At 40.7% G+C, this 23,501-nt stretch overlaps 1 protein-coding gene across 3 annotated transcripts in view; it reads right to left on the bottom strand.

Annotated features, from left to right (window-relative positions):
• The window catches only part of RASSF1 (Ras association domain family member 1), a 39,649-nt gene that overhangs the window by 2,446 nt on the left and 13,702 nt on the right, over positions 1 to 23,501 (bottom strand). The window contains exons 1-2 of one of the 3 annotated variants that reach the window (XM_031958736.1): positions 6,307 to 6,889; positions 253 to 357 (exon numbers count right to left, since the gene is read on the bottom strand). In XM_031958736.1, the coding sequence (XP_031814596.1) occupies positions 253 to 357; positions 6,307 to 6,459 (258 nt within the window). In that variant the 5' untranslated portion in view covers positions 6,460 to 6,889. Of the gene's footprint in view, positions 1 to 252; positions 358 to 5,631; positions 6,192 to 6,306; positions 6,890 to 23,501 lie in introns of those variants that run through there. The other 2 variants (XM_031958749.1, XM_003762311.4) reach the window with 2 other exon arrangements.

The following is a 23,501-nucleotide window of genomic DNA, read 5'->3' as shown; positions in this document are numbered from 1 at the left end:
TTACTCAGTAAATAAAATGGGGGCAGGTCAATGATGCAGGGGACAGAGCACCTGCCAGGAGTCAGAAAACCTGAATTCAAATCCAGCTTCAGATACTTATTAGCTGTGTGACCCTAGGCAAATCACTTAAGCATGAATGCCTTTAATAAAAAAAAAAAAAAGAAAAACAAAATGAGGTTTTGTGACCTCGGGCTGGAGGAAGAGACCTCTCTCTCTGCCCTTGTCTAAATTCCTCCCCACTCCAGGGCTTACCAGGCTCATGAAGAGGTTACTGTTGATCTGGCTATTGTACTCCTTGATCTTCTGCTCAATCTCAGTTTGAGACAGGACTGGTTTCTCCCACTCCAGTGGCTCATCCTAGGGAAGAATACTTTGTCATATACATGATATTAAGTAACAAGAACTGGGTTTGAAGCCTACCTCTGGTGCTCACTGTTTGACTTTAAGTTTCAGGGAGTTAAATGACAGGGTTGGAGTAGCTCTAACTCTCTAACTTTAGGACTACTAAAAAGGTAACAGCAAATCTTGAAAATGAGAATTGAAACTTGTACTTTCAATATTGTGGCCAGATTTATCAATTCCCCTGTTCTGTGTATACCACCCCAGGATCCAGCACTATGTTATACACAAAGCAAGCTAGTATTTGATGACTCTGTTCAGGTTTTATGGCCTTCCTGAGCAATATAGCAATAATTTATGGCGACATCCTCACCCTTCATATCTGAGCTTCAATGGAAACAGTGCAATTTTCCCAAGATATTTCCTACCCCTCATTGGCTCTCCTTTCTTGCCCAAACAGAGGGTGGAAGTAGGTGTGTGACTGAGAGGCAGAAGTACACGGCTGCATAACAAAGATTACACAGTGAATCCAGCAGGAGCAGCAACTGCTCAATTGAAAGCTGTAATGGTTGGACCAAATTCAAATTCAGCTGAAGATAATGTAGGGCATAAAGCCAAGGAGTAAGGGTCAATGGTCTGAAATAAAACCACTTCTTACTTCCCTAAATCCTAGTGTCCTAACTCCCCACTTCCACACCCTCCTATGTTCAGTCCTGAGCTTCTCAGACTCTGTGGTGAGCGTCTAGGCAAGATCCGGGGAGTGATGGGGCAGGGTGTGTCCCAAGAGATCACAGTTAAATTCAGAGCCCACTCTGCATCTTTTCCTGGGAAAAGAACCTTGCAGTAGGGTGGGGGCCCTGACTCATTAGGACATTTAGAGGTGGCAGGTTGTTACTACCCTATCATTAACCTTGGAAACCAGTGAGGTCGGCTCTGACGAAGTTGGTACAAAATGAAAGGTTTACCAACTGTGGTGAGCAGGAGAAGGGCAACTCCCACACCCCAAAGCATCAAGTTCTTGGAGATGGCGGGCCAGTCCAGCCGCTGAATTTGCCATAAGTGTCAGGAGCGCCACCCAACTCCAGAAAAGAAAAGTGTTTTACTCTCACATACCAAACCCAAATCTATGAAGTGACAACGAATGCCCCAAGATACCAACACCAAATTCTTTTCACATTAAAACTTCACAAATAGCTAATGCTCTGAGAATAAGACAAATCCTTGAATTCAGGACACATGAAGGAAGAGTTTTCAGGCTGGCCTGGGCTTGGATGACATAACTACCTCCCCCACGATCTAACATTGGAGATTGGCCTGGGCACCTGCCATCTCAGCTCGTCCCTTCCCCCATACCCTACAGTCAATCCTGGACACTTTCTTTGCCAAGCTCCCACTCCATGGTGAGGGAAAAGGAGGGAAGGGTGGAGCCTGCAAGGCAGGAAGGGTGGGATCTGGGCTGGAGCATGTGCACTGACTTGGTCTTGCACTCAATTGCATCAGTCTTATTTCCTGTTGACATCAGACACTGGAGAGAATAGTGGGGGGGCTGGTATGGGGGGGGATCAGGAATGAAAGCTGAGGTCACCACTGCCCAGTGCTATATCCTGGGAGAATTTTAAAAACCATTTCCTTTCCCATCTCATGATCAGCCCTAAAAGTCAAACTGAACCATCCTGTCAGACAGCTACAGCTCTACTACAGTGCAACAATTCTAGGTCAGCACCAGCTGGAATCTTTCTGGGGTGGGAGTGGGATGGGAGAAAGAAGGGGTCCTTTGAACTTAGTGGGTAAGCAGCTTATACCCATTCTTATTTTTCCTAAGGCTCAGCACAGCTTGGGGATGATGAAAATTAGAATGCTTATCAGGGCCTCAGGACTGTTAAAGGGACAAAGGTGGAACCCCCACTGAGAAATTTTGCCCTTTTGTGAAGCTAGGTTTTTACCATAAACAAAGCTGGCTACTTTTCATCTTTGAGAGATGACGTTCTGTGCAAAGCTAAATGGTGATCCAGGTTGGGGACTGCACAGAATGAAAAGTGAAGTAACTCTGGGCAAGTCAACATTCCAATTGCCTTCTCTCCTCCCCCTTTCTCCTCCCCTCCTAAAGAAAAAAAGGTAAAGAGGGACGGAGCAAAGAAATAGTTCATGTGATAGATGCAATGCTCTCCAAAGAGTTATGTTGGCAGAAAGTTGCAACACCAAGGATCAAGAGCTGACTCAATGCTCTTGGACCTGGGAAAGGTTCCTCTGAGGTTTAGATTTCAGCTCAATAAATATTTATTAAACACTAACTATGTACAGGGCATTGTGCTAAGGTCTAGAGAAACATGTGCTTGGAGTCTTCAAAAGTTAAGGCAAGACAGGCAGGGTAGTTCTTATGCCCAGGGGAGAGACACATGATCCAAGATCTCAATTGGAAGAGTGGAACCAAAGGAAGTGGGGACAGGAAGCAGGATGGGCAGGACACAATAGAAGAATGCCAAACTTTCCTAGAGCACAGGACTACAAGGCAATGGACAGCAGCATCCTGTTTATAGAACAAAGGGAACTTTCTCCAGAATTCTCTTAGACAGAAAGATCAGCCAGGCCATGATGGGAAAAGACTAATTTATCTTTCTTCAGAGAGTCAGCAGAAACCTTCCTGCCATACTCTTCAGGCCATTCTGGCCATTCCTGCCCCATTTAGCTAACCCCTGGGAATAGGAAACACGGCCTTTTGTTTAGAGATAATCTTAAATGAGTTTTGAAAGGTAAAGATTTCCAACAGCCTTTTTTTCAAAGCATTATACAAAATTAACCTAAGGATGTGGAAGTCTCAGGAGAGACCCATATCCAGTCTTCCATAGTGCCCTTCCCTAGGAATACTTCCCCAACTCTCTGCTATGGTCTGGAATATTCCACAGCCACAACAAACACCCTCCAGATGGACTTCATTTTATTCTAGGTTTGACTCTGTGGATCCACTGCCACTTCACAACAACAAAGGGCCATGGCTTAGTCATTTTCCCTCCAGGAAACGTGAATGCTGCTGGGTAACTTTAAGATACTTTATGATCTTTAGATGAACACAGGATAGGAATAAGGATGTGTTTATCCTACTATATGCTAGGAATATATTATATTATTATATATATATATTTATGAATATATTAATTTATTCTATCACAGTAGCCTTGTAAATTATTGTGAGGTATTATTGTTATCAATTTTACAGTTTAGGAAACTTGAAGGAAACAGAGGTCAAGTGACCTGCCCAGGTTCACAATGCTAGTAAGGCTCTGAGGCCAGATGTCAACTTCCTGACTCTGGGCCAGCATTCTATCCACAGAGTTGCCAGTTAATATAGTCTCTATTGGTCTGACACTGAATTTCACCTCTATGCTCCTCACTTCTGACTCACAAATTCCCTCCCACGTTCCCTAGGTAGTGAAATGTTGGATACCAATCTATTCAGATAAGATTAGAGGAGAAAAGACTACCAGAAGAAGCCCAGATTAGTTTGGGTAAGAGACTCAGTTTATAAAAGTCCATAATAATCCACCAGATTAGTTTTGAGTAAGAGACTTAGTTTGCCAAAGTTCACAACTCACTAAGGTAGGTAGTATCATCTCTGCCTTCCATGGACACATTGCAGGGAGGGGCGTTTCCCCTGATATTCTTTGCTTGATATCCTTACTTGATAACCAAGTGGGGTTATGATTCTTACACTGGGGTCTTCCCAAATAGCTATCAAAAAGAGAGCTCTTTTTGAGATGTCAAGAAACGCCACACTGGATCAAAACAATGACCTGATTCAAGACAACCATTTATAAAAGCTATTTTGGGAGAAGTGTACTTCTCTATGATATCAAAAATGTGTCAGAAAACCTGGGTTCAAATCCTAACTAAGCCACTTACTCTCTGGGCCTCAGTTTCCCCAACTGTAAAATTAGAAGGTTGAACTCCATGATCCCTATGGTTCCTTTCAGTTCTAAATCTTTAGATGATTAAAGATATGTTCTCCCAGGATTATCTGCTATTAGCCTTTGCTATTTCTCTGTTGACACTTACTGCTTGCTGATATAGAAAGTAAAGTTCTTGTTGATTGGTTTTCAAACAACTCTTCTCAGACTAGAGAAGGCATTCAAGTTCTTGTGTTTCAGGAGTGGTAAACACCCCAGCTCTCCCCCAGGTTATGGGGCTGCTTTTCTATTTGTTCCTGCCTAGAACTGTGGATCCTGATCTCTGGTTGATTTCTTAAAAAAACAAAAAACAAAAAAACCCCACTAAAACTAAAACTTAAGTTTGTTTTTTTTTTTTTTTTTTTTAGTCAAGATTCTCTTCAGAATCTCTTCAGCATGCCTTTCCTTTTGTTTCAGTTTTCTGTCTTCTTCCTCCCTTCTCTCTCACAGCTCCTTGCTCCCATCCCTCATCTTCTTTTCCCGAAGATAAAAAAAAAATGTCATTGCTGTCAGCCTTGATCATAGCAGAACATCCTTTAATCTTTAAGGATGATTTTCCCTACTTCCATATATGTCTCTTTAATGGACACTTCTCTTCATATATCCATGAAAGGTGTAAAGATTTAAAGCTGAAAAGAACCTTAGGGATCATGGAGTTCAACCTCTTTTCCTGATGAGAAAACTGAGGGCCAGAGAGTAAGAGGTTAAGTTAGGATCTGAACCCAGGTTTCCTGACACACTAAATCTATGTCTCTCACACCTACCATTAGGTGTCCAGGCAGGAGAGGGCTGGGCAGCTGCTCCCAAACATCACCCAAGTTAGCTCACCCAACAAAACTCTGGAATCAGGTTTTCACCTTGAGAAAAATGCATAACCTTGTCATCCTCCAGCGCGCCTCAGCTGTCACCTCCCCTCTCTAGTAGCTAGGACCAGATCCTCCCACTTCCTCAGGAGGCTGGTTGCACATTGCCAGCAGCTAACCTGAGTCATCCACAAGCTGATTACCTTAAATCCAATTCTTAACGAGCTAAGGACTCTGGAACAATAAACTGGGAACAGAAGAAAGGTGTTTGTAACAGATAATAGCAGGATAAACAAATCCCTTAAACAAAACATACAAATAGGAGAGAAATTCCAGAAAAGTATGGGGATTATGGCTAAGAATATTTTATCAACTGGATCAAGGAAGTTCCAGATTTGGGGGAAGGAACTGGCTAAGTATGCATAAATTAGACATCGGTTGTTTATCCCCAGGAAGGCAGACTTTATCAAGCACTGGCAAGTTTTACAAACTGCATCTTCGGTGTTCTCCGCCCACCGGAGACTTTGAGCCAACCACAAAGAACCTACCTGTCACACACTCGAAGAAAAGAGTTTTCTAGCAGTAGAAAGAGTTTATAGAAAAAGTAACACTAGAAAAGTATTACAATCCCTGCCTTCTGCGGTACCCGCCCCTTCCAGCCTGTCCTTGCCACGCGGCCTTAAAGTAGGTGCTCCAAGATCCAAGGGTGCAGCAAGGTAGGGGCGACGTCAGCAGCCCTGGCTGGGGGAAAGCTGCGTGGATTTGGAGAGACCCCACCACTGGCTTTTGGGGGAGGCAGGAGAATCCATCGGAGCTCCAGCCTGGCTCCAGAGCCCAGCTGGGCCGGGAAGTTGGAAGGTGTGGGGGGATTTCCTCGGCGTGAATAATCACGGGGTTGCCGCCGACGCTCCCGCCGGCCGGCCTGCGTGGCACTTCTCTAGCTCACTGGGCCGCCCGCCCCCACTCCATCCCACTCCCGGAGCGCCCCAGAGAAGGGTCAGTTTCTCTTCCCAGCCAGGGCCTAAGCGAGGGTGACAGGGGACGCCTCCCCTTCCAGAGGGCGGAGTATCCGGGAATTGGGAAGGGGTAGGCAGGATAGGGGGAGGGGAAGAAGTGTAGCAGCAGGAATTTCCCTTGAGCTGCTCAGGCCTTAACCCTTCAGCTGCCGGCTCCACCCCCCCACCCCCACCCCCGCCTGGTTCTGCCTCTGCAGCCGTCTTCACCTGGTCCCGGCGGGGCTTGCGGACCAGCGAGGTGCGCGCCGTGAAATACTGCTCAAGCTCCGAGTCCGAGTCTTCCTGGCTACAATAGCCGCTGCTGGTGGTGCTGCTCCAGGTCATCTCGAAGGCTGGGGTCCCGGCGTCTGTGTCGCTCATCCCGCGCCTTCCACTCACCCCTCCCAAGCCAGAGGGAGCGGACACTAGTCTGGGGGTACCGGGCCGGCAGGAGGAAGGGGCGCAGGAGCTGGACCGGGTTTGGAGAGAGGGACGAGGGAGTGAGCAGGCGGCGATCTTCGGGTTCGGGACCAGAGGGGCAACGAGGCGAGCCGGCTGCCTTGGGGCTAGTCTGTGAGTGCGCACAAGCGAGAGCGAGCCGCGGCGGCCGTTAGGATTGAAACGTTGGCGAAATGCACGGCCAGAGCTAAGGCGATTGGGGGACACATCTGGGCTCCGCCCTGTCCCCCCTTCAGGCGGGCTCCGCCCCCTCCCTCCCCTTTCCGGTGGCTGCCGACCGGTCCCCCCACTCCCGCTGACTTCATCGCCCAGGCAGCTCAGCTCAGCTCCCCTATCGGGGCGGAGCGCGCCGCGCTCTGTCTGAGGGCCTGGCATGCCTCCTGGAGGCCCGCGGGCTGGGAATGGGGCTGAGCTCCGGCTTGCACCCGCGCGATTAGCCACGGAGTCACCCCGGGGGCGCTCCAGGCAACTGGCTCTTGGCCTCTGCCCCCCGCCCCAGCTGGCTCCTTGCCCAGGCCCCTACCCAGAATTGGCTCTCAGAATTACAGAATCAGAATCGGAAGCTTTACCTCCCCCAACCCACCGGTGCCCTTGCTCAGATGGTTTGGGGAAACTGAGACCTAGAGAGTAGGGACATGCCCAGGGCCAAACAGCCTATCTAGTCTTAAAGCAAAGCTAACCTGGACCCTAATACCAACGCTAGATGTCATTTCTATAAAACTTTGAAATATATAAAGTGTTTTCATCTCCATCTATAGACGAGGGAATTAAGACGCAGGTTTACAAAGCCAGATACAGTATTAAAAACCCTTTCTTGCCTCTCAAGGTGATGGTTCTTTCCCCTCCAGCACGATTGAGGGAAGCTTCATCTCTGCTTTCACACACTCTCTTAGTCCTAAATTTTCAACTGATCCCTCTCTGCCAATGCCCAACACCATCTTTTGCGAATTTCTTGTAGGAGAGACCAGGGCTTTGTGACTAGAAAGCTGACCTCAGTCTGGAAGATCTGCCTGAGACAAACCTTGGAAGCCAAATCAATCTCAGTGCCTCCAGGCCAGTCTCTAAGACTATTAAGTGCAGAGAAAGTGCCTTCTTGCTTACTTTCTAATTCTGAGACGTTTTTTTTGTTTTGTTTTGTTTTTGTTGAGGCAATTGGGGTTAAGTGACTTGTCCAGAGTCACATAGTTAGAAAGTGTTCAGTGTCTGAAGTCAAATTTGAACTCGGGTCTTCCTGACTTCTGGGCTGGTGCTCTAACCACTGCACCAACTAGCTGCCCCACAGGGAGTTCTTTATTGAACTCATAGGTCCATTTCCTAACTCTTGGATCAAACTTCTAGGTATGTGTTGCATGCTCTGGCTTTGTGACCCTATTTGGAGTCATTTATGCTTTTCCAGCTCATTTTTACAGATGAGGAAATGAAAAGAGTTAAATGACTTGCTCAGAATCACACAGCTAAGAAGTTTCTGAGGTCATATTTGAACTCAGATTTTCCTGATCTCAAGCCAGTGCTCTATACACTGTGTTACCTAGCTACCCCCTAAGGACAGCGATCAAAGCCTTATTTTATATTTCCTTCTGTGTACCCAATACACTCTGTACACAAGTACTTAATGTTTGTTAAGAGAATGAAGAATTTTCTCTTGTGACTTCCACTCATATTTTAACCTGGATTGGTCTGGAAATGCCCAGATTATACACAGATTTAGGACTAGAAAGAACCTCAGAAACCATTTAGTCCAAACCTTCCTTTCCCCATTATACACATGAATAAACTGAGACTCGGGAAGTCACGAGAGTAGTGTCAGGAAGGAATCGAACTTAGCTTTTGACTGAATCTTCTTCCTATAAATTACCAGATGGGAGGCAGCTATATACCACCTAAATTGTTTTCCTTGTCAGACTATCTCTTCTTAATTCCAGTTGCATTTTGATAGTTCAAATTCATTTCAATGGCCTGCTGGCATTTCAAATCCAACATGGTCAGAAATGAACTCCTTACCTTCCTCATAAAATCTCATTCCATTTACTACCATTGGGACTAAAACCAAGACGACATTTTCTTTTAATGGGCCTTAATTTCCTCATCTGTAAATGGAAGGGCATGGAATCAATGATCTTTAAGATCTTTTCCAGCTCTAAAAATATTATCCTGACTCAGGGGTGGTTTCTGTTAATGACACTGTGGCATTCTCTCATTACCAAAATTTCTGATGTCATCTTTTTCTGCCATTCTTTCCACCACCAACTAGTAGCTGAGGCTTATGAATTTTACTTCTATAAGCATCTTGAAACTGCACTTTTTTTCTTTGAGAAAATTCCAGTTGCTTCTCTCTCTCCTACTACATTCAGTTCCTTAAAACACACAACAGAGTCTAAGATGAAGATCAATTTCTTAATTGATTGTTCCATTCCTGCCTGAAATTTCTTCACATTTCAGTGGGAAGGTATGTTAGAGGCTAATATTATTCAACTTCCTCAACTTTTATATGTTCTTAAGGGCATACAGAACCCAGGTCTCTACTTCCAATTTAGGATTCTTCCCACTTGACTATTTCTCTGGACTATGATCTGCCCCATTTTCCTCCTCCTTTTCTGTGTACATAATAAAAAAAAATTAGTTTGCATAGTGCCTAAAGGTTTACAAGATGCCTTCCTCCCTACAATCCAAGTTTTATTAGTATTAATTGAATTTTACTGACAAAGAAGCAGCTTGAGTAGAGAAGTGACATGCCATAGGCCTCATTAGTAGAAAGAAACTGAGTCAAGATGAAGGAAAAGAGAGGCTGAATGATGCACTCAAAGAGACACTCAATCTAGATGTCAGAATATCCTGGCCTTGAATCTTGTACCTGCTGCTTCTGACTTTGACCTTTGTCTCTCTGAGCAAATCACTTTTCTGGGCTGGGGTTGGACTACATCAGGAGTTCAGAACCTCTTATATTTATGAACCCCTTGGAAAAACTAGTGAAGCTTATGGGTTCCATTTCAGAATCAGATTTTTAAATGAATAAAATAAAAAAACAGAATTATAAAGGAAACCCATTATAGTGAAATATGGTTATCAGAATTTTTTTTTAAAGCAAAGTTATTCAGGTTCTTAACTTCTGACTTAGATGATCCCTAAGATTCTTTGCAGATGCTATGATCCATTGATCTTAAGCATCCAAGTACAGCCCTGGCTGTTTTAATCCCTGTCAAAAATTAACTTCCTGCTTTATTCTACAACTGTTCTCCTGCCTGCATTTTCTGAATTTTTGGTGCCAGGGAGTCTCAGAAGGCCCTCCTGATGGGGATAGAAGGGAGCTGCCATAAAGGGCAGCTGTTAAAAGATTTTGCCTGTCAGGTTGGATGCTGAAACTCTGAAAAGGTTGATGGAACTGTTGATGGTTCAACTGAATGGCTTAGTGGCTGACTCTCTTGAACTCTCAGGATATGTCTGTGAAATCATCCCAGGAGCCCAGTAAGTGCTTTATAAATATTCAGACTCCCTTACAGGGAGAAAGCAGCTGGCCCACTCAGGCAGCTGAGAAGGTGGAGGGTATCAAGAATGCAGGTTCTATCTAGTTGGCCAGATAGTTAGTGATCATCACTGGCCACCCAAAAGAAACTGTGTAAATCTGATGAGGTAAACCTGATTTTCTTTGTCCTCAGAAATTAAAACTGTGTTCCTTTAGGGACAAGGCAGAAGAGTTTCTGGAGGGAAAGAAAATGTGGACTCTCTCAGAGGGGGCAGCCTTTTACTGGCAAGCAAGTTACTTCAGATGTTAATATCATTACATTTTCCTTTATTTCCTGTTAATAAATTCCATTGTCTGTGTGACAAGTGAGTGAATTCTTTGGGGATTATGCTGAGACAGGAAGAAGGCTGGGGATTCCAAGTTGAGGAAGGGTACAGAAGCCAATAGTTATCTGGGGAGGGGGGGAAGTCTCCAAGACTATATTTTTATTTTTGTCTTTAGTTATTAAAAATAACTTTCATTCATGCCTTTCGTCTTTGCATCAGTCATTTCAGTGCCCCCTTTGGCTGAATCGTCACTTGTGATGATGAAAAACAATAAAACAAAAAGATCTGAAACAGTGTTAAATCTGTGAGCGTGTGAAAATATACATGTTATTCTTTCCTAGTCAGTCTCCTGCTTGTCAGGAGTGGGGGGGGGGGGCTTTTTATTATCTATTCTCCAAGATCATCACTGCTTTTTCAATTACTGACTTCAGCTTCCTTTTAGTGATCTTTTCATTTTCATTGTTGTAGTTGTATATTTTGTCATACTATGTATCGGTCCCTAGAAATCTTCTCATATTTCTCTGAATCTCTCATAGTACATACGCCACAGTTTTTTCCAGCCATTGTACAATTAATGAACATGCAATTTCTTTCTGGTCATTTGAATAAAGAATGATTCTATGAATATTTGGATATATATATTGGCCTTTTATGTTCTTGGAGTATATGAACAGTAGTAGGATTCCCGAGTTACAGTATGGACAATTTAATCATTTTTCATTAATTCCAAATTATTATCCAGAATGGTTGGGCTACTTCATAATTTCCTAGGACATAGGGTATACCTATCTTCCCATAGCCTCTCCAAGAAAACTCTTGCCATTTTTTTTTTTTACCATTTTTGTCAGATGGCATAGAATTCTTTAGAGTTACATTTTCCGGACTCTTAAGTTATTTGGAGCATGTTTTCATGAGGTCATTATTATAGTATACAATTCTTTTGAGAACTATTTATATCCTTTAACAATGAACCAATTAGTAATGCTCTAAACTTTAAAATGTGGAAATTATGCATGCTGATGAAGGCTGGGAAAGCTAGGTACATTTGTGTTGGAAGTTCAAATTTCAAGTACTATCAGGTGCCTCAAAGAAAGCAGCCTCATACAAGTTGTTCCAAATCTATTCATTAGTACTTAATTACATTAGTACTTAAACACTACTACAAACCCTGGGCACTTGCAAGAGCTCACTCTGATACAGAATTATCAAAAAATGACTTGAAGCCTTGATTAACTGCTGTCACAGCCCTAAGTCAACTCTCTCAATGGGAACATGACCAATGAGAAAAAGGGAAATGTATGCTAAAGAGACCTGAGCCTTATGGGGCACCATTTCCCCTTAATATTGTGATGTTCCACACATGTAGTCAAATATCAGCTCCAAGCTTGAAGCTTCATCTAGGCATATCTTATTCTCTGACATTTTGGGTGAGGCTATAGTGCCAACCTCAAGTTCATTAGGATGTGGGACGGGGAACAACAGACACTCTACTAGATGGGTCTGCTGGCTGTCCTCTTTTCCTCCTTGTGTTTGGAAAGAGAACAAATTCAGGCTAATTTTATATCATCATAAGACTGTAGGTTGTGGGGGGCAGTATAAGCCTCAGCCAACTTGTATTCATCCTCTCCTATGGCTAATATACTACCATGTTTTCCTTCCCTGATTCCTAATAATTCATCATCCAAGATGAAAGCCCCTTCCTTTGTTACCCCTTCTGAAATCTCCATTCCCATTCTCATTCTCATTAGTACTATACCTTAGGCTTTATTTTGCTCAGCCCTACCCTTTTAATATGGTTTACAAGACCCCATCCTATTGATAATAAATTTTCTGTCATCCTAACTGACCAACTGGTCTCGTTGAAGCAGCAAGACGTTCTGGGGGAAGAGAGAAGAGGCAGTCTAGCTCAGGTGAGTAAAACTATTAACACTACATTGACTACTACCTTCCCTCAGACCATGATGGAGATAATCCAGAGCCTGGAGTCCGAGAACCCTGACCACTGGCTCCTGAATCCCTTAAAGGGAGTGATCCCTATGAAAATGAAGCCAGTCACATTTGCCATCAGTAGTGCCAAATCACTGCCCAAATCCTACTGATAGCTAGGTAATCTCAACAGTCCTGAGAAGAGACAAGCCTCCTAATCCTCTGGTTCCAATCTCATAGCCACCATCAATGGAAGCAGCCCTTGTGGAGATGTGACTTGGCAACTTTCTCTGAAGATGCTTTAGGTACTCTCAGAACCTTGAAAAAGAACGTTCTCACTATTAAAGTCCTTGGCATTTTATCATTGGAAATATCATTAAGAAAATGCATTATCATCTGTTATGCTGTTGCATCCTGGGAATTATGGGGACCTTCTATCTGCCTTGCAAGGAAACCTCATTTCTCTTCTCCCCCATTAGTATGTAAACTCCTGAATACTGGGAAATGTCTTGCTTCAATAAGATAAATACTTAATAAATAAATAAATACGTTTTCATTCGTTCATCTTAAACCTTTTCTTTCATGTTTTTGTATATATAAAACCTGGCCTCCTCCATATGACACTGTGACCTTTGCTTTATCTTTAGTACTGGATGCTTCTTGTCAAGTACCAACACACAGACGCAGAAGCAGGACCAACATACTTATTGTTCATCTCTTAGTGCAAATCCTCTCTTTTTCTGTCATCATTCAGCAACTCTCTCTCTTTGAAGTGTATTATGACTAGATGCTTTTTGGATTCATCTATAACTCCACAGATCATTTCCCTTCTCTCGAAGTTTGGTGCCTGTCATACTGTTGTGCCTCCCATGCCTCAAAACTCAATGTCATCCCCTTTCCCTCCATTTTTGTCACAGGCTCCAAGAAGGAGGTGGGCTCTTCTCCATGCCATGGCCAACTCTACTTGTGCCTTCTATCTTGTAACTTCTCCTTTCCTCCAGCAGCTTGTATCTTCAATCAATTTCCTTTTCCTCTTCTTCGATCTCTATTGGTTCCAATTCTCTATAAATATGACTTGGAATTCTCGATCCTTGAAAAATGTTCACTTGATTTTTAGTCCCTTCAAGCTATGGTTCTCTAACTCTTCTTCCTTTCATAGCTAACTACCTAGGAAAAAAATCATCAACACATGGACAAAAGGACAACAGCTATTAGGAGGGTGGAGAAGAATTCTTATTAAATAATAACTGCTAGGAAAAGCAAAAAACAGTTTAGTAGAAAAGAAGTTTAGACCAGTATAACCTCCAGATGAATAGAACCTGATTTTAAAAGTCATACGTGAAAAATTAGAGAAGATAGAGATACCTTTAAGCTCTGTGGTTGGGAATGGGGGGAGGTGATCATCAAAAAAGGGATAAAAAGTATTACAAAAGATATAACTATTAAAATTACAGAACTCTTCATGTTGCCATCTTAACTGGAAGTGCTTTCTTAGAAAAAATTAAAAAGCCTAAATTAAAGCCTAAAAAATTAAAAACAAAATCAATTTAATCAGAACTATCATGTGGAAAAACATTTATGCATTAAATACTGTTAAAAATACAGTGCCCTATATTTTAACATATTTAACATGTATTGGATTACTTGCCATCTAGGGAAGGGCATGGGAAGAAGGAGGTGAAAATCTGGAACACAAGGTTTTGCAAGGGTCAATGTTGAAAAATTACCCATGCATATGTTTTATAAATAAAAAAGCTTTAATAAAAAAATTATATATATATATATATATATATATATATAAATATATATACAATGCCCAAGATGAATAGGCAATTGTAAAGGACCGGAACTCTGGAGAAGTATCCTTGAAACAAGATGTTAATTCAATGGAATTGATGAGATCATGGTTCTCTAGTTCACATATATACTTAGTACTTAGTATGGTGATGTAATGGTTCTCTAGTTCACACATATTCAGTATGCTGTAATGATGTAATTGTACTAAGATTGTACATATAAGATGTACTAAGGGCTAAGAAGGACTGGAAATGAGATATTCTATCTTTGATCAGCCTTGTGGTGGCTCTCCTACCTTCTTCACTAAGACCAAAGACTTGGGCTGATCCTAAGGACCTCCAAAAAGCTAGCCTGAATATTATAGGTGATTGACAAAAATAATTAACAGAGATAGCTGAGATTCTGAATGAAGGGGGAGGGAAACTGTTCCTTTTACTGAAGCTGTGTTCCCTTTAAGATTATCAGTAAACTGTGTTCCCTTTAAAATTAAATTGTGTCACTTTTTTGATCTGAGATCAGGATCTCCTAGATTCCAAGGAATCTAGAGTCAGGGCCCATTTTGATGAGAGAAGCAACATTATTCAGAAGCAAGTCAACTCCCATTGATCTTTTTGAAATCCTAAATTCTCATTCAACTGAGAAATCCTGGTCTGAACAGCTCAGGCTGTCCCAACCCCCACCAAGATACTCATATAACAGGTCCCCTTAAACTCCCTCCTTGCAGAGGGCCAAGCAATTTGCTAGGACCCTGCCCGATGAGCATCCTCAGCTTAAGATTCCATTTCCCTAATAGGGCTCTGCCACTATAGAAGTCAGTCTCTTAGCAAGCTGGTTTCTATCCAACAATAAACTTTCATTTTGGTTTTATGGGCTCCGTTGGTGAAACCTATGAGTTCCTTCTCAGAATAATGTTTTTAAAGGAATAAAAGAAAGCATACAAGATTATGATGGAAACCAATCATAGAGTTATTAAGATAATTAAAAAAAAAAAAGTTCACGGAAGTTAGCCCGTCATTCACTCCACCCAATGTCTAAACATTTTGACACATGTATCCTTGGTTGATCTGATATTGTGGCCTACCCTCCCTCCCCTTTCTGGGTTAAAAAATCTAGGCTCCACCTTCAACGTAGGCTTGAGATTCAGCATCCGCTGGACACTGCATAGACCAGCTTCTGGATCCTCAAGCTTATCACTTCAAGTGAGACCTTTAAGACAATAAAATTCTATTCCCAATTTCAGCAGCAAGTAATTACAGAAGAAAGAGACCTCCATTTAACATCCCAAAAGATTTTGGGTCCCATTTGTTTGAGGAAGGAAATGAGGATAGAGAAAAAGGCCCCCAGATGCTCAATTTGGGCAAGTCTTGAAAGCTACTGCCTGAAGCAAGCAGGATAGCATTATCTCTGGGCCTTGAGTGAATTTTTTGTTCTTTGTGGAATATTTTGCATTGATAAAATCAACAAAACCTTACAATCACTGTATCCAATCAGAAAGCCAAGTTATGATGTCAACCCTGAGGTTATAGTTGCCTCAAAAAAGAGCCACTCTACTGTAATTCCCTGAATAATTTCTCTTGGAATTTACTTTTATTCAATGGAGTAATTCCACACTTGCCTCACCTTAATGGCATATTCCCCTAATGGCGTTTTTCTACTATATCTTAGGCGCCTTGTTAATTGTTAAAATCCCTTTCCTTGCTAAAATTCCTTATGGATTTAGCCTGTCCTTTATAGCATAATAAAATCTTTGCCCCTTGATTTGGATGGAAAAAAAAAGTTCATGGAGTAGAGGCAGAGTCAAGATGGCAGAGCAGAGGAAGACCATGCCTGAGCTCTCTCCCAAACCCTTCCAAAAATCTTTAAATAACGACTCTAAAATTCTAGAGTAACAGAACCTACAAAAAACTAAAGTGAAACAACTCTCCGGCCCTAGACAATCTAGAAGATTGGCAGGAAAGGTCTGTTGTGTCTTGGTGAGAAAGGAATGCAGATCAGGCCCCAGGAAACCAGGAACACATTTATTAGGGTGACGAATCAGTGGCAGCAGTGCTGGTTTCCAGACCTCTGGGACTACTGACAGTAAAGAGATCAGACAAAGGGTCAAAAGGAGATTTACCCTTTGCTGGCACTAGGGGTAGGCTTCTGTGGTATTGCTAATACTTGGATCTGGGGTGTGGTTCTGGGTTAGCTTACTACCAATTCAAAGAAGAGCATTAGCACAACAGAGCTTGTGAGATGCAAAGAAGTGGAGACCCTGGTCACAGTTCAAGTTGAAAAGAGTACTTGTGGGGGCAGCTAGGAGGTGCAGTGGATAGAGCACCAGCCCTGAAGTCAGGAGGACCTGAGTTCAAATCTAATCTCAGACACTTAACACTTCCTAGCTGTGTGACCCTCCACAAGTCATTTAACCCCGATTGCCTCAGCAAATAATAATAATAATAATAATAATAAATAAAAATAAAAAGCTTTAATTAAAAAACATGCAGAAAAAGAGGCAAAAGAAGAGTACTTGTGGTCTCTCATAAACCAGTGCACAGTACATTAGAATAGCAAATATGATTCTTCCTAGGCCATATCAACTTGGAAGAGCCAAAAATGTACAGCCCCCCCCCCCAATCACCTTTGAAAACAGTTATACAAAAAGCTTGAGACAGTGCCCTTTCCACTTGGGAAGTAGAGTCCTATGCTAACATAGAGTTAATAGTCAAGTTGGAAAAACATGGAAAGACTTACTACAAAATGAAATGAGTAGAAGCATTGTACACAGTGATATCAATACTGTGTAGTGATCTACTATTTTCAGCAATACAATAATCCAAGCCAATTCCATAGGACTTAATGATGAAAGATGCTCTCCATCTCCAGAGAAAGAACTGGTAGAGCCTGAATACAGATCAAAAATATTTTTTCTTTATTTTTCTTGGGGTTTTTTTTTTTTGGTCTGTTTTCTTTCACAGAATGTCTTACAAGGAAATGTGTTTTGTATGATTACGCATGTATAATCTATGTCAAATTGCTCACATTCTCAATGGGGGAGAAGGATAGAATTTGAAACTCAAAATCTGAAGAAAAAAAGAATGTTAAAACTGTTTTTGCATGTAATTAGGGAAAAAATATTGAACAAGATTTTAAAAAAGAAGAAAAAGTTCATGGAACCTAGGTTAAGGACCTTTTCCAATGAAGAAACTAGAATTTTCAAAAGACTTACAAATTAGAAATAAACTAATGAAAACACATTCTAAATCATAAATATTAAGAGGGATTCATATCAAAGCAACTCAGAGATTTCATTTCACAGCTTGTAAATTAGCAAAAATGGGATGGGTCATGCTGGAGTGAATACTAGTGTACTGTGAGTAGAGATGTGAAGTTCTCTGACCATTTTTTAAAAAGTTTACTTATTTATTTTTGATGAGGCAATTGGGGTTAAGCAACCGGCTCAGGATCATCCAGCTAATAAGTGTTAAGTATCTGAGATCGCATTTGAATTCAGGTCCTTCTGACTCCAGGGCCAGTGCTCTATCCACTGTATCTAGCTGCTCCTTTGATCATTTTGGATATCAAGTCTGAATAATGCAATAAAAGCAAAGATGCTTCCAATCTCCCATTTTAGTTCTAGAAATACTACTAGTGAAATAACATGAGGAGAAATATAGGCATAAACATAGGCAAAGAGGAGACAAAAACCATCCTTATTTGATAATGATATGGTGGTTTTACCTAGACAATCCCAGAGAATCAGCAAGTTTTTATTGCTATTATTGTTTTTTAATGCAGCCTTCAGGGCTCCAAATGGTTCAAATGGAGGGATTGATTTGTGGATAAGGGTAAGACACAGCCAGACATCTGGGTGGCTTAAGGACAACATAATCTCAAACTTGGGATTTAAGGACACTGAACTGGAGGCTTCTGAGCTATCCTTTGTTTCATTGCTCTCTAAGGTCCTTGCTGTTACTATTGCTGTTCTTGGCGAGAAGTCCTTATTCCTTCTTCTGATGACAGCACTCCCCCATGTGGATGACTTTGGGATCCCTCTTGTTCTTCATGAAGTTAACACCATTCGTTTGCCTTTCTCATCTCTAGATGCTTTCTCAGCTTTTCTGCCATTTAGGTTAGATCCCACTTTGTAGGATAATATATTGTCATTTTTTTGATAGTGTGTGGGCTCTGCTTCACTGCTCTGGAGGGCAGCGGAATATACGTAAAAAGTCACAGTTACTTTTTCTGATGCTCAGATATGTTATACATTGAAGCTTTTAATCATGCAAGGCCCTCAAGGCCTAATCTATAAACTCCTGTGTTAGACAAAGCAAGCAGTGGAAACATTTTGCGCCAGAGACACGATGTGTTTTTGGTAGCTATCATCTTTCTCCATCTTTGTTAGGACAGAGCCCATGAGCGGATTCCCATTCTCATCCTCAGAAACATAAAAGAAAGGAGCCCATGATAAGTCATGGTAGAAATAGTCTTCCATCTGATAGTTTTCTGGAAGATGCAGCTAGTGAGTGTTGGATATTCACCAGATCCACTAGATGGGAAGAGAGTGAGTAAAGAAAGAGAGACCAAAAAGAGAGACCAAGTATCAGCCCCTGGACTGGGGTTTCTCTTTGGAAAAACTCACTATATGTGTGGGTTAATGGGAGGAAAGCCAGAGATGATCTGGGCTGGGGACAGGAATAGAAAAGGCCCATAGGAGTGATTCTTACTCTCACTGAAGAATCATTTAAAAGACATGACTAAAAAATACAGACACATATATACTTTATGAGTCCGTAACTGGGAACAATCAGATTCTTCCTGGCTTAGACTCTCTCTCTCAACAAATAAACTGAGACAATCACAGGATACAAAATAAAGTGGAAATTATTAGCATTTGTATATAGCAATAACAAAATCCAGAAGGACATAATACAAAGGGAAGTCTTGTTTAAAACAACTATAAAATACACAAGATATCTAGGAGTCAATCTAACAAGGCACAATTAAGAGTTGTATAGAAAACAATTACAAAACCCTCCCCAAATAAAGAACAACTTAAATAAATAGTTGGAGAATTATTTAGTGCTAATGGCTAGACCATGCCAACATAATGAAAATGACACTAAATGAATTAATTTACAGAGTTAAGACTGTATAGATCAGATATCCAAGGGGATACTTTATAGAATTAAAAATATACAGAATAACATATAATATTTAAAAGAGAACAAAATTTATCTAGATGAATAAAAGATCTAGAATCTTAAGGAAGTAATAAAATGCAGGAACGGAGGAACAATAGTGCTTCTATTGTATTACGAAATAGTAATCATTGAAATTATTTGATACTGGATAAAAAAAGAAAAGTAAAGCAGTAAAATTAACTAAATAAAGAATTAGAAACAATTTAACACAGTGCTTAAAAATATAAATTATTTGGGAGAAAAACTCCATACTTGAGGAAGAAATGCTAGGAAAACTAGAAAGCAATCTGACTGAAATTAGGCTTAGACTAGTAACTTACATTGTATCCCACAATAAACTAAAAATGTACATGCAATCTGAATGATAAAAGTCATACTACACATGCAAAAAAAAAAAAAAAGAAAGAAAAGCACAAACTTAATCAAATACCTCTAGAAAGTTAATATGGAATTATGCTAATAAAGTGACTAAAAGATCTACATCCTTTGACCCAGATATCCTATTGCTAAGCATATGTCCCAAAGATAAAACAAAAGTCCTAATATACACCAAAATACTCACAGCAGCAATTTTTTTTATAGTAACAAAGAAATGCAAGCAAAGCAGATGCTCAGCAATTTTTAAACAAATTCTTCCTCATGAGTGTAATAGAGTATTATTGTGCTATATAACATAATGAATATAAAGAATATAGAAGTATGGAATGATTTAGAAGAACTGATTCGAAGTGAAGAGGACAAAACCAGGAGAACAATAAACACCAGCAACACAATGTGAATTGTAAAAAACCAAACCAAACCAAAGCAAACACACTCCACTTCTGCAAGCTATTCAATTACACTGACAAAGGTTGGGTTCAAAGAAGAGATGAAAAAACATACTTTCTTCCCTTCTTTGCAGAGGTGGGAGATTTTAAGTGTGTATGCAGAATATTGTTTATATTCTAAGACTTGGTTGATATATTGGTTAGTTTTGTTGGGTTGCTTTTATCCCTTTATTTGATGGTTCTTTAGGTAGGGGAAGGAGGATGGAAATATTTGGAAGTAAAAATGGCTAAAAACCAAAAAAAAGTTTTTTAAAGGTCTTTTTTTAATTATGCAAGAAGAATGGACTAAATTGTCCATAACCTTTGACTTAGCAATCCCATTACTAAGTCTATGCCCAAGAAAGTTGAAGATGAATATAGAAGTTAAGAAGAAGATATGTCTCTATATCTATATCTATATATCTCCAAATATTTCAAGCAGCACTTTTTGTGGTAGCAAAGAACTGAAAACAAATTTAAGTGTCCATCAAATGGGGAATGATTGAAAAAGCTGTAGTATATGAAAATAATGAAATGTTATTGTGCAGAAAGAAAAGAAAAGAAGATGTGTATGAACTGATATATAGGTACTGTATTAGGAATTAGGGATACAAAGTGAAACAAAGAGGGGAGTGGAGCAAGGGGAGGGGCAGGGGAGACAACTAGGTGATAAATCACTGGGCTTTGGGTCAGGAAAACCTAAGTTAAAAATGAACTTCAAAAACTTGCCAGCAAGTTGTTTTAACTTCTATCCACCTCAGTTTCCTCAAATGTAAAATGGGGATAATAACACCTACTTCCCAGAGTTGTTAGGAGAATCAAATGAGATAATATGTGTAAAGTGCTTAATACAGCACCTGACACACTGTAGGTACTTAATAAATGTTTATTTCCTCCTTCCTCCCACAAAGAACCTTAAAATCTACTGTTATGATACTGGAGCCATCTGCCAGTGGCTGCTGGAGGTCGAACTCAGACCTGGAGAATGGATCTCTTCATGTGAGGGGATAAATGATGATACAAGATTGAGAGGCAGTTGCGTTTTCTGACCTCTCCACAGAGAGGCAGTTGGGTTGTCTGTTCTCCCTCCTCTTCCCTCTGCCTCCAATTTATTTCATGTAGCTTATGGGTGTGAATCATTATCCATGCAGTCAGATGCACTTGTGATAATAATATAAGTATTATTTAACTTTGTGGCTCTTAAAAGTGAGGCTTGGGGAGGGGTTTGCTACTGGGAAGTAACAATGGTACATATGTACATACATGTATACATATATAATTCATTTTGAACTTAAATATTTAAAGACAAAAAGAGAACATTTCTATGTATATAGCACAACATAAAAATAAGATTCACTAAAAAATCATGAATTTACTATGCACAGTTTATTTTTAAAAACTATATAAATACTACACATTATTTTTGAAACTACTTTCATTGACATCTAAAATTTTCTTTTATTCTCCGCTTTGCATTTATAATATTTTCCCCTCCCTTCCCCCCTGCTCCTAAAGATAACTACCATTATCCATAATATGTATAAATATATATATGTATGATGTATATTGTATATGGCTATGTATCTGTATGTGTGTATATACATAAATAGGTATACATATACCTACATATACACATATATATGTATATTGAGTTGAGTATTCATAATACTCAGAATGACTGAGTTGCTCAAACGTCTTCTTAACCAATATTGCTGTTACTGTGTTTTTTTTTTTATCCTGCTCATTTCACTCTTCATTATTTCATTCAAGTCTTTCCATGTATTTCTAAAACAAGAGTTCAACATTTATTATAGTGTTGCAGTATACCATCATGATCATATACTACAACTTGTTTAGCCATTCCCCAGCTGATGGGCAACCCCACAATTTCCAGTTCTTTGCCACCACTGGCCTATATTTAAAGCATCAGTAAAACAAAGCCATCTACTTCTACCAAATTCCTATAACTGGGAATTCTTGTACCTCCAGCAAATTAAGTTGACGGTGGGTTTGGGAGGCAGAAAAGAATACACATAGAATACTTTGAACCCTTTGGTCCCCTGTGCTGGAGACGTCCAGACTATGCAAGATTAGGATGGTCTTCCCCAAACAGGTACAATTGCTCTAATGCCACTGGGGAAAGTTGGCTTGGAGAGGGACCTGATGATACAACCCTCAGAAGGGAGTCTCAGGCCAGGGGTGCTGACATGGAAACAGGGTACATCTTCTCCCTAAAGAGGTCCTTGGCACCTTTTATTTATTTATTTATTTATTTTTGGTTGAGGCAATTGGGGTTGTGATTTGACCAGGGTCACAGAGCCAGGAAGTGTTAAGTGTCTGAGACCAGATTTAAACTCAGGTCATCCTGACTTTAGGGCTGGTGCTAGGTACTGCACCACCTAGGTCCTTGGCACCTTTAAGCCTTCTGTTGGCCAAGTGCCATTGAGTCAGCCATAACTGACACAGAAAGAAATTCAGTGCTTACCATCCACTTCAGGGCCAACAGATTAAAGCACAGATTAGTTTCCAACCAATGTTTTTGCCCTAAGTCTGAATTCCCATGATTCTCTGCTAGTTATAGCTCCGGTCATTTATATTTCTTGACTTTACCTCCTTAATTCCTTTTACAAAGTGATTCTCATTCCTTCCACTCCAATGAACAGTTTTCTCCAAAGTCATCTGTAGTTTCAACTGGTTCATCAGATGGTGTTTTCTCAGTCTTTATCCTCCTCATCCTTTCTGGTAGCTTCTGATAGTGTTGACCACTTCACTGTGAAATGGCTGTGTTCTATTTTTGCTTTTTCCTGTGTGACCACCCTCTGGTTCATTGGCTCTTTGTCCAGCACCCTTGCAATAAGCATGTGTTTTCTTCTCTTCTTTCTCTATTTTTTCCCACTGTTGACCTCATCTGTCTTGATGTGGTCAAGATCTAGTTCTAAACAAATAAATCACAAATCTGAATGTCCAGCTGTAATCTCTCTAGAAGCTTGTCTCACCAACTTTCTCCTGAATCTCCATCTAGATGATTCATAATCAACTCACATTAAACATGGCACAACAACAAATCTCATTTTCTGCTCCTCCTAATTCTAAAACTTTCTATTTCTATTGAAGAACCACTATACTTTCAGCGATTCAGATTTGTAACATTGGAGATAGTCTTAGACTCATCTCTTTCCTTCCACTCTTATATCCAATCATCTGTTGATTCTAACCCCACAATATCTCACAACTATCCCCTTTTCTCCAGACATATGCTAGTACTCCTAATCAGGCCCACATCACTTCTCTGTGGAGTACTGCAACAGCCCCTTGTGTCTTCTGCTTTTGGTCTCTCCTCACCCTAAGCATTCCTCATCCTAACATTCCTAGTTGCCAACGTAATTTCCCTAAGGTGCAGGTCTCATGTCACTCCCTATTTCAAAAATTTTCAGTGCACTTGGATAAGTAGAGAAGCTGGCTATTG

This window comes from Sarcophilus harrisii, chromosome 1 (genome assembly GCF_902635505.1).
Source record: "Sarcophilus harrisii chromosome 1, mSarHar1.11, whole genome shotgun sequence".
Lineage (NCBI taxonomy): Eukaryota > Metazoa > Chordata > Mammalia > Dasyuromorphia > Dasyuridae > Sarcophilus > Sarcophilus harrisii.
This window is presented reverse-complemented; position numbering and strand designations above follow the sequence as displayed.